General features: G+C 46.7%; 1 protein-coding gene across 4 annotated transcripts in view; it reads right to left on the bottom strand.

Moving 5' to 3' along the window:
* The window catches only part of E2F3 (E2F transcription factor 3), a gene marked incomplete at its 5' end in the record, with an annotated part of 74,911 nt that extends 68,245 nt beyond the window's left edge, over window positions 1-6,666 (bottom strand). For 2 of the 4 annotated variants that reach the window (XM_081056371.1, XM_081056372.1), the window contains one exon: window positions 6,280-6,666. In XM_081056371.1, the coding sequence (XP_080912497.1) occupies window positions 6,280-6,666 (387 nt within the window). Of the gene's footprint in view, window positions 1-5,092; window positions 5,343-6,279 lie in introns of those variants that run through there. The other 2 variants (XM_081056373.1, XM_081056374.1) reach the window with 2 other exon arrangements.
* Between the last annotated feature and the right edge of the window lie 5,500 nt (window positions 6,667-12,166).

Genomic DNA, 12,166 nt, shown 5'->3' with positions numbered 1-12,166 from the left:
CCTAATTTAATGTTGGTGGGCAAGGGCCCAGGGCCCTCTGAACCCCGTAAGTCACTCAGGACATGGATGGCCCAGGACAAAACCTCCAATTCCAGAGCCACACTGTGCATTGCGTCTCTGCTGAAGTGTCAAAAATCCTTTTAGGTTCTATTCTCTGTGAAGTGTATGTTTCCCTTTTTGAGCACCAGAAATGTCATTTCCACAGAAAACAATCAAATTTGCAAATAACAAAGCTTTAAAAAATACGATCATGTTTTTATTATGTCAGTCATTGCTTCCATTTGAAAAATTCCCTTTCATTTAACATCTAAAGTAGTTTTGCTTTTTTTGTATTTTTGAGAATGAATTACTAGAAAACCAACTGTTCCAAGGATACTGTATATGTACATTTTAAAAAAATGTAACTACTCCCGACAGCAATCTAAAATGTATTCTACACATCCCAATTTTCTCATGTAGGGCACGGGAGACATAGTTAACTTTCTCGTGGTGAATGAGACTGCTTCTAAGAATTCAAGTCTCCAGTTTCAGTTCTAGCTTTGCCACTAGCTAGCTTGTGACCTTGGGCAAGTAACTTAACGGCATTGGTTCTTGATTTCCTCTAATGCAAAGTGAAGGGGATTGGGTCACACATAATTCTGTTGCTTTACAGCTCTCAAATGTTATGATTCTAACACTGTCAGAAATATTGACTATTGCCTATGCTAACCTAAAGCATTGTTCTTGGGGGCTGTCAAGTTATAAGAATGTTGCCTGGACACTACAAATGGCCCCAGAGACATGAGGAACAGTAACAGAAAGCAGACTAAAGTCCATTGTATTTATTCTTTTCATCTGCTCCCTAGTCCTTCAGCTGTCAATTCTCACTGCTATCAACCTCCCACTGACATAAACTGCTGCCTTAGTTTACAAAGCAAAGCGGTGGTCTGCTTCCCTCAGGTTCTCCAGCAAAGTGCCAGTGGGCTTTGTGATACAATCTGGCAACCAGTGGGCTTTATCTCTTCTTGTTCAAACTCATATTGTACACAATTGTGGCCATCCTGGTCATAAGACTAATCCCCAGTTAAGGTTCCAGGCTGGGGGGACTGAGAAGGCATTCCTGTAACTTATACTTTCTTTGAGATCTAAAAGCACACGGTTTTGGGGGAAGAGTATCTTGAAGCAAAAGTGGGAACAGGAAATAAACCAATTTATTTCTTACTGAGGCAAAAGCTATATGCATTATTCCTCTACATTAACCCCCACCTCCTCCAAGTTTCCTGTTCCCATCTTAACTGTTGCTTTTTTGTATCTTCTGCTGTGTATCTTTTTTTGTGTAAGATACATTTTCCAAGTCACTCATTGAAGCCAAACAGAGGATCAGAGTAGGAGGAAGGAGATACCATTAGTGGTTTCCTCTATTTACTGCTTTCCCAGTTATCTTCCCTTCTTAGTCCCATGAAAAAATGATTAGTAGAAAATGCTTCTTAGCAATTGTAAATACAGTCCCTGAAACACTATTTTTAAGCTGCTAACAAGCATGAAAATATGCATTAAACCACATGCTTAGTACCTCCAAGAATTCAGGGAAGTTCCTCTCTTTAAAAAACAAAGTGAAACAATCTGATAAGAACTAAAATCTACTTTTTACCTTGCACTATTTGGGGTGGTTTCATGGGAACCTATGAGGGACTTGATTCGATGAGCATAGACAATTGATTTTCACTCATTCTAATCTAAGATGTTCATAGAAAGTAGGTGGTTAAAAAGGAATGGGAATTGGTTAGCCTGGGAAAGTAGATATAAACTGGACATACGTATAAACGGAACACATGTAAATCACCTTAGATCAACAGCCAGAAAATTAACTGAATATTTGAAGCTTTGCCAAATGGGCCCAAGTCCTTTGGAAAGGGGTTAAAGGTATCTTTGGGGATGGCAATGAAGACCGAAGAGTTAAAAGAAAACTACTGCATTGTACTTCTGGGAAATGAGAATAAAAGCAACTTTTCCCCAAAGTCTTTCAATCTCCAGGTGCTGTTAGTCATGTCTAAGCTTAGAGTATTATTTTCTGTTTTCAAGTTAGCTTTACACAGCACATTAATCTCACAATCTACTCTTCCAAGTATTACACAAGGTGACGATTTATAGAAAAACAAAACAAAAAAAATCTTTTCCTGTTCGCAAGCTTGGGTTCCTTAGCTCACAGTGCCACATTTAAGGGTGCTTTGTTTCAGGGGATGATTAGAGTGGCGCCCTTGGTACTGATTATGGCACTGAACTATTTGTACTGCCCCGAGTCTGGGCAGTGTATTATATTAAAACTTCCATTTTGGGGTATGCAGTGACTAAATATTCTCTCCTAGCTTAAACTTGGCATCAACTATACATCTCAGCAGAAGCAAGATTATTGAGTACAGAACCACAGGAACTTGGCATATTTCTTCTTTTATAGTTGTACAGGAAAAAAAAGAGACCCAGCAATAGCACCTATGGTTCCTCCATTCTTACAGGGAAATTTCAAGCATTATGAGTTCTTTTCCAAATATAATCAGTGGGTTGCTATGACTGGATGAAATGAAATCAGATGTAATAGTCTATTGTCTTTTGCATTAACAGAGCCCAAACTTTCTAGAAGTAGAATGAAATAATTTCAGCTTCTTTTTAGAATAGGCAGAACATGAAAAAGCCCTTTCTGTTCCAGAAAACAGCACTTCTGACTGGTTTCTCTAGAATGCTTCCATTTCCAACAGTTCACCATCTAAAACTGAGTTTATCTAGTGCATGTCTGACTTGGTGACAATTGAGATTCAGTTCTACAAAAGCCACTGAGCATGGATGTACCTAGAAGTTGGCAAGTCCATGAGTCATGCTTGGAGTGAACTCAGGCAAAAAAGTGAGTATGAGTTGCTTTAAATTTGTCACAACACAAGGCACAAGCTCATGCTCGATCATTCAGCGGTTCAGCATCACACCATCTCCATATAGGCCCGTCACACTGTCCCTATTTTACCCAGTGCTAGGGTAGCCATGTTTTATAGATTTAGAAACCTAAATCAATGAGGTATAATTAATTACATTGCACTTTAGAAAACTTTTAAACATTTTGCTCGTATATGTAAATAAAGGGGCAGCTGTGCATGTGGTCTTATACCATTTCTCTAAATTACACAAAATAACATTTCTGCATACTCATTCTACTGGGTGTCTCCTATTTGCTAGGTGCTGTGTTTTACATGCATTATCATACTGAACTCTCAAAAAGAACCTTCAAGTCGGTGCTGTTACTGTCCCTATGTAAACAGGAGAAGAAACTGTTTTGAGGCATTATTTGCCTAAGATAGTATCATACAACTTGTAAAGGAGAGGCAATCAGCTAGTACCTAAGCTAGTACTCATACATATTTTTTTCTCATTAAAAAAAGGTGAACAATTTGCTCCTGGTTAAGTTCTTAGATGTTCTTGAGACAGAACATAAGAGTAAGAACCACGTGAGTCTGCAACTCCGACCACCTGAACACAAGTTCTCAACTACTCTTTGGACACAAAGTATTTAAATGGTCTCTTTGTTCAGCCAATTACTTAGCAACCCCCGGTTTATGGTTACTGTTTAGGGAAAGAATATCAATAAATTTCAAGACTTAAATAGAAGTCTAATATAATTTTGATAAGAAAAAACTCAAACTTTATATTCAGGGCTCATGAGTTTGGAATTATATTCTCATGGCAAGGAGGGCAAGGTTCTGAAATAACTTGGAAGGTGGTGAGGGTGATTTTTTTATACTTTAAATACAATGAACTACATAAGTTTGGCTAGACAGTTTGGGAGACCTGGCCCAACAAGCAGGCTAAGATTCCTAAAAAAAAAAAAAAGAAAGAAAAAAAAGCAATCTGGTGGTCTCATAAATTCCCATTATCAAAACTACCCTCCCATAAATCTGAATTCAATCCAATCCAAGAAGTATGTCAATAGCTGGTTGTTTCAGGTTAGGTTTATGATATAGTAACAACTGTGTAGGGGATAAATATGCTTAAAATATGTCCAAGCATGTTTAGGTCAAGTCAGTAGTAGTATTTAATGCTAATAAAGCATGGAATATTCCTGTGACCGAGAATCCAGCACACCAGATACTGCATGTATAAGCAGGTACAGTACTGTTTCCCACCCGCCTGGCAGACCCTAGTCACTAAAAAAAAAAACAACAGAAACAAAAAAAAAACCCACACACAAAAACGATCACCTTCTTTGAGACTGTATCACACATTCCCAAGTAAGTATCTCTGGGGCTGTAAAGCAGTTAAGATCCAACCCCGGGGAGAAATTGGGAAGAGTAGGGAAATAAAAATTTTCATTATTCCAGAACCCATCTCATTTCCCAAAGTATACCTAGGTACTGACCTTCTTAAAGACCCCTGCAAAATGTTGATCCTCCAAAAAATAAACCCATTTGGAGCTGAGACAAGGTGAGGTCAACGATTGGTATTATCAACCAACCATTTATCTAAAAGAGTCTGGATCGTTTCTAGCCTCGTGGGGGCCAAGCCTGACCACGAGAGTGAAGACAGGAGGCATGGAGGAAGGGAATGAAGGAGAGAAAAGGGGGGGGGGGCTCCCGGCCACACTTCTTTCTAGTATCAACAAAAAGAAGCCGCATACTGACCTAAATCATCTCTCAAAGGCGCTTTATATATTACAGGGACAAAGGGAGGGGGTGGCGGGTGGCCTGGGAATCCTACGGACACCCAACCCTCTGACCCGCCCCCTCCCCCTCTAGCACAAGGAAAGGAAGACAGAAAATCGAGCTCAACTCGGCCATTGGCGAGAAGCCCCCTCTGGTTTTCAATCGCCCATCCACAGCCCCCACCCCCTAGAAATAAAATACACGTAAACACCAAACCCATTCCCTGCGGCGGACACTCGCACCCCGAGGTTCCTAGAACCGGAGGCCGGGGCATTTACTTAGTTAGATTTTTCTTGCTTACTCATTTCCCTCCAGCACCCAACCCCCAGTTCCCACTCCAAAACCCCGCTCAACCGCCTACCCCCTCGGCTCCAGCCCCCAACAGAATCCGGTGCCCCCGCGGCGGCCCCCGCGCGGTACGGGTCACTAACCTGCTGCTGTAAGGGCATTTCCGAAACCAGCCTGGCTCCGGGGGAGGTGGGGGGGGGCTGCCGGAGAGGGGCCGGGAGGGCCGAGCAGACCGGCGGCGCCGGGCGAGGGCGGGCGCCCGCAGGGGGGTAGAGAGAGGAGAGGGAGGGTGGCCGTGCCGGGGGCGGGTGCGAGGGCGCCGGGACGGTCCCAGGCCAGGGAGCCGGCGAGCAGGAGGAAGTGGGTGCCCCCTCTCCCCCTCCAGCGCCCCCTCCCGCCGCCGCCTCCTCCCCAGTCACAGGCGCGTCCTCCGCGCACGTGTGCGAAACGTCACCGGCGGGTCCCGGGGAGAGGGACAGACCCGGGCGGCGGGACGGGAACACGGCCGCACCCGCCCTCCGTCGCCGGGGGGCGGGGAGGGGGATAGGGCGGAGAAGGAAGGGGTAAGGGGAGAGGCGGGTCAAGGGCAGGACCGGGGCGGGCGAGGAAGGCCCGGGCACTCGGGCCACGCGGGCGCCGCCGCCGCCACCGCCAGGATGCGCCCAGGCCCGGGCGCCAGCCGGCGAGCCCCTCACCCCCAGACAGCCCACGCCCACCTGGCTCCCAGCTCCACCACCTCCCCGCACGGCGCGCTCCGCGGCCCCTGGCCCCTTTGTTGCGGGGAGTTACGGATCCAAAATGTGACAAGCGCTGTGTGGCAGAGGTCCTGCGCTCCGAGCACGCTTTGGGGACCCCTGGCCAGCGAGGGGCCGCCAAGACCGATGGGGTACGGTCAGCCCAACGGCACCCCGCTTTGCACCCCCCGGAGTCCCCCACTCCCCAGTTCACGACTCCCTCCCCCACCCCCTTCTCCATCCGGGGCGTGACCCCATCCTACGCCGGAGAAAGAGGAAGCTTCGAGTTGGAGGGGAGGGGAGAATGGGGGTAGGGAAAAGTGCAGGAAAAGAAGGGGGGGCGCGAAAAGTTTCCGAGTGTTCGGTGTGGTTCGCGCCAAGGCGCTCCCCACTACCCCGCGCGCCTGGCGGAGCCCCCCGACCCCACGGGCGCTGAGGGGAGCGCGCAAGTCTAACAATAAACTCTCGTGGGAGGGGCAGCCCCGAGGCCCACGGCACTCGGCCCGCGCTCTCCCGGGGAAGCGCGCCCACCACCCCGCAAGGTGCGAGCCCACCCTCCGCCTGGGCTGGGGACACTGGGAACCGGAGGGCATTACCGGAGGGCCGCCGCCGCCGCCGCCGCGTCCCAGCGCTGGTGGCTGCTGCAGCAGCCCGGCTCTGCTGGAGGGTCCGTGCGGCGTGGTGTAGAGAAGGCTGCCGGCGGTCTGCTCCGCGCCGGGGACACTGGGGAGAAGGGGGCCGGCGGCGACGGCGCCGCTATGGAGGGAGGAGGAACAGGAGGTGGTGGAGGTGTTCGAGGTGAGGATCTGGATGTACGCGCCCGGGGCGGCGGCGGCGGCAGCGGCAGCGGCGGGGAGGCCGGGGCTGGCTAGCAGTGCCCTTTTGTCCATGGAGGCTGCGGCGGCGGCGGCGACTGTCGCCCCCTCCCCACCCCCGGCGGTCACCAGGTACTGCTCCAGGGCGGGCTGGATCCCCTTTCTCATCTCTCGGTCCTGCTCTTTTTATTGCTATGGTATATTAATGTATTGTTTTCAATTTCTTTATTATTTGCAGTCGGAGTTTCCAAGTCTCTCCTTCTCTCCTCCCCGCCCGGCGCTTCCGAGCCCCTTCTCTCTCTTTTTATTTTTCGGCACCGCACGGGCCCCGGGGGCCAAAAATAATCGGGGCTCTGGAGAGAGGAGGGTCCGGGCCGCACGGATATCGGGCCCCGAGGGGGGTTGGAGGCGTCGGGGGCGGCCGATGCAACGGATTGCGAGGCGGCGGCGGCAGCCCGGGTGCTGCGGCCGGCAGCTGAAAAATGGCTCCAGGAAGCTGCTGCTGACAATGAATGAAGGGATACGGTTTACGCGCCAAGGTCCTCCCGCGAAACTCAGATTTCCCGCCGGCTTTTCAAACCATATTTGCATATCCCCGCCCCTCAACCCGCCGAGGACCGTTCCCACAGCCCATTGGGCCTCTGTCGCCTTACTTCAGTCCCAATCGTAGAGCAGGACCGGGACTTGATAGCTTCCATTGGCTGCCATGCATCATGGTTACCTGGGCGACCGGGTTGCTATTTGCATAGACCGCCTTGATTGGGAAAGGGAGTTTTAGGAGGTGGGGCAAAACCTGTCCTCTTCCCACGGAAGACCACGCCCGCTACGAGCTCCGCCCAAGTCCCCGCCCACTAGCCGGGCGGGCGCTGCTGACCTGGGCAGGGATTCCGCGCCCCGCAGACTCAGTGTCGATCCAATCTAGAGCGCAAGTTTCGCTTTTGGAAATTGTCAAGGTGACCAAGGGGACATCTTTGGGAACTCCCTTTCCTTTGACGAGTTAGTGTAATAAGTGAACAACAACCGGAGATTCTCCCAAATCTGTGCCAAAGGCAAGTTGGACCATGCGGAGGATGCCTGGCAGGTGGAAACCGAGCCCTTTAAATCATGGGTTTCTCCCTTCCTGAATTCCAACCAATGCCGCGGCGAGAGCTGATCCGGAGGCCGTGGCTGATAGACAGAAGCATGTGGGCAGACAGTTTCGTGGGGGCAGAAGGTTGGACTGACGTGATAGCGGGCACCATTTAGTTAACATTCCAGATCATTCCTGGTAGCTTCATTATCAGCCTGGATGGGGTTTAAATAAAAATTAACTGAATGCTTTGTCGAGCACAGTCTCACCACACGCAATATTGGTCTGACTCTAGCAAACACCCCACACTGGCCCAGAAGCACCCAGGTCAGTTAATCGGGGCTAACCTAGGACTGATCTGCGGGTTTCTAATCCGCCAAACAGTAATCCGAAGAAGTACACCCTTCCCACGATGACGTCTTGCTCCCAACCAACCCTGCTGCGTGTACTGGCACCGGCGCCTGACAATCTCGGTTTCCCAGCAAGTAACCTGACTAAAAGCAAACACGACGACCCAAACCTATCCCAAAATATTTTAAAAGAATTTTTTACTAACCTAGAAATTGACATCAGAAAAGTATTATGTTACTGTTAAATTGACGTCTGTATGGGTGTAAAGTATTCATAGTTCTTAAAATTGAAGATTGCTCCTGTGAGACTACTGAGCAGGAAAAGGGACCCCTGCAGGAATGTGGGGAAAGATGTACGACACAGGTCTTCATACGCAGTTCCAATCACTGAGGATTGCACAAAATAGCTGCTGAGCTGGTGCTCACTGGGTGATGAGGGTCGCAATACCTCAAGCCCTTTCCCAAGACTTTATTATTATCATCATCATTATTAACGGTAATTTCCAAAAACTCATATGCTCAGTCTTATGAAAGGCCTGAAAAGATGTTTCAGTTCAGGCAGACTCCTTAATATTCCAGTCCTGTTACTTTGTCTGATACAGAATGAGCTAAACGTACTGTTAAATCTTGCAACTGGCAGAATATTTTGGTCTTGCATTCAAGCTGCTTGAGGATCCATGGCTTTGTATCCGAACATTTATTGACCCAAACATTCATCATAGAACTGACACTAATTTTAGGGCAGATTAGGTGGTACATCAGTTCCTGGTTGGGCTAGAGGCTATGTATTAACAACTTCCTTCATATTGTTCCATTAATGTTGCTTTCCACTGTGGGTCACTATAGAGAATACTAATCCTGTAATTAGATAGTACCACCGGCAGAACGTCACTCGTAGCGTGCATTTGGTGGTGGTGAGGGTTGAGGGTGAGTGGTGCTGCAACATACAGCCTTTATAGACCTGCATCTTCAGATAAGAGACAAACTTAGGACTTGGAATTGTGTACGTGAGCCCCACTGGAGTTTCCACGAGTGATTGCAGTAAGATGGCTATGACACAGCCACAGGGAAGCAAGTGTTCATAATCCAGATCCATACCTGTGCTTCTGGTTTAGAAAACTTTGAAATATTTACCATTCAACCGTGGCCAAGTTATATTTTTAATGTAGGGTATTTGGCCGAGAAACATGTTTTGTCCTTGTATGTCCCAGGATGAGGAGGTGGAGGGAAGGGTTCAAAGAGAGAAGAGGAAGACAAGATGCTAAAGTTTTGAGGTAGGCTATTAATTTGTGGAGAAGTGGCATACTTTAGTAGAAAGATAATGGGCTTTTTAGCCAGAGTAATCTGGGTTTAAATTCTGGCTGTGCCACTTACTAGCTATATAACAATCTTTAAAAGCCTGTTTCCTCATACGTTAAATAGGGCCCCATATTGAAAGGTTAGGATAAAAAGAGGCAATAATAAATGCAAAGTGCCAGGCATGTAGCAGGTGCTCAGTAAGGAGCAGCTTTTAATGACTCTACTTATTCGTGTGGTTGTGCTTTGCACCTCTTTGTAGTCCCCTCTGACTCCCAGCCTCTAATCTTGTTACTGCTCCTAGATATCCACTTGCTGTGGCAGTTTAGCTTTGTCCGACAGTAAGGAAACAGTTGTGTCCTGGTTAGTAGAGATTATAGAATCCTGACTCCAGTTCAGGGTAAGAAAATAAAGTCAGCTGTGCTACTTCTCGTACTCTAACCTTCTCATCTATTAGTGGCCAGCTTTTGGCTGGTTCCTAAGTCTCAGCCCTCTGACCTTCCCTTAAAGGTTAGACTGTTCCAGCACTAGAGCCAACTACCACCTCACCCCGCTTTCCCTTGCTCTGACAGTGGCCCAAAGCAGCTAGTTGTCCCAGAATTGGCCTGTGTAGTTGGTTGAACAGTGCCGCTTTAAATACATCTAAGTCTTCATCTCCAGAACCTGTGATTGTGACAAGGAACAGAATCTTCCCTAGAGCTTCTGGAGGGAGCTGAGCCCTGCCACCTTGATTTTGGACTTCTGCCCTCTAGACTTGTGATAGAATAAATATCTGTTGTTTTCAGTTACCTAGTTTGTGGTAATTTATTATGGCAGCCATAGGAAACTAATACAGTCTGTTAGCCTGACTACCGGAACCCTCATACCTCTTAGCTGCTATTCACCTTATTGTGTATTGCTGCCAAGATACCATTCCTTACTGGACACCAATGGTACTAATTTCCAGAGTGGGCTATAGCCCCTGTTGAAGATTTTTTAAAGTATGGCTTACTGACTACCTTGCACTGACTCAACTAAAGAGCTTGTAGAAATGCAGATTCCTGAGCTCTTCTCCAACCTAGTGGATCAGAATCCTTTGAGGCACGACCCAAGAATCTCATTTAACAAGTCCCTGCAGGTAATGTTTTTGAGCACTAGAGCACGAGAGTCAGCTGTCTGACTTTGGACTGCTTCCCATTAGTTCTCACTGCCATAGCAAGAATGCCACTCGTATTCCTGAAGGCCTTGATGGGTGTTTCTAATCTTCCTGCCTCTTCTTGTCCTGCCAGTTAACATAAACTCTGAATTCCTATTCACACACACACACACACACACACACACACGCTATATATAAAGTTTAATGTTACAATCTTCCTGAAAAGTCTTCATTTTCAATTTTGAAATACAATTTTGCCAACATCCAAAAGATTTATATAAATAACTCCCAAGAAACAATACTATTCAACAGTTGCGTGGGAATTCGATATTAAATCTTCAGATGGAAAAATTGTAGGTATAGAAGATTAAAGAAACTGTTCACAAGCCCAGAATGCCCTTGTAACATCTAAAGTTTAAATTGTGCTTCTAATTTAGTTCAGCCAAATCTGGTTGCCACATTGAATTTAGAGTATATAGTTTTAAATTTTAGGGTCTGGAGAAGACTAGTTTACGATTTTAAGGCTTTTATATTGCAGTTCAGTTAGTTACCCACATAGAAATAACATTCTCTATTTTATCTCCTGGTTAGGAAGAAAGAGGAGCATGTCCGTAAGTCATTACCACATCAAACACTAGTAACAAAATTTCTAAGTGCTTATCCGAGAAAATTGACCATTATAGTTATAGATAGTGGTTTAGTTACCAGGGTAGAGTTTCTTGTTTTCAGTTCTTTGACCAGGAAGGCACTATTTGGGTAGAGCTTCTGTATTTTAAAATAAAAATAGGATGAACTTCCGGCATAGAAGCTCTCAATGACACATCTACTGAATCTGAATCTCTGGTTGGAGCCCAGGAACCTGCATGATAAGCCGGATAATTGTGACGCAGGTGGTCCAAAGAGCACACTTTGAGAAACACTGGCATACAGGCCTCCATGATCTTGCAATCTCTGTCCTAAAAATTACCTTCTTAGACAAGTATGGCACAGAAAATTCCCTTGTATGTAGTATCTAACAACTATTGTTACCATTGTTAGCCTATTTATTTAGACTTTTGATGATTGCTATTTACCTCTTTTACTAAAGCTCTTCCTGCTCACTTAACAAGTAATGTGATTCAGACAAAATACACTGATGGCAAAGAAAGGTGCTATCTCAAAGGTGTCTGTTTCCTTGCCTTTTTGAAACATCTTTATTGTAAGAAAAATACAGATTCAGAAAACCAAACAAAACAAATGTATGGATTTAGTACCCACAGGCCCATTCGTCACGCACTGTCAACAACGTTCCCTATTTAAAACCCATGAGGAAAGAGACGCAACCCGACCCCCAACTAGGAAAAGGTAGCTTGCGTTTCTCTGCTTCCTCCTGTTCCAGGTCTCATTCTAATCATTGCCCAAGGGAATTGAGCAACTTGCTTCTACTTCCCTTCTTCAGCTTGCATTTTCAAGTCCTTTCAGAGACACTGGAAAGAAAATCGCTCATCGCTATCCTTTCCCTTAACACTTGTGGAAATGTTTGCCTACATGGCTTTGTTTTGATGACAATCCAATGTGGTGGGTTCAAAATTAATGTTTAAAAGGAATGTAAAGATAAATCTGAGGATAGCAGTGAGGCGGCCATAGTTCCTCGCTCTCACCTGCTGTTGGAGGGCAAAATCCCTCTCAGTTTCAACTGCCCTTCCCACATCAGCTTCCTTGCATCGCAGTGAAGATTCATTGGCTCTTTGGGGCTTCTCCTGTTCTTTGGTCCAACAGGCACCACTCACTTCTTTCCTCCTTCCTCATATACAGGCGCTGATACCATACAGCTCTCGG

Source organism: Rhinolophus hipposideros (assembly GCF_964194185.1).
Source record: "Rhinolophus hipposideros genome assembly, chromosome: 8".
Lineage (NCBI taxonomy): Eukaryota > Metazoa > Chordata > Mammalia > Chiroptera > Rhinolophidae > Rhinolophus > Rhinolophus hipposideros.
Note: the sequence above shows the minus strand (reverse complement) of the source record. Positions and strands in the feature narration are given on the sequence as shown.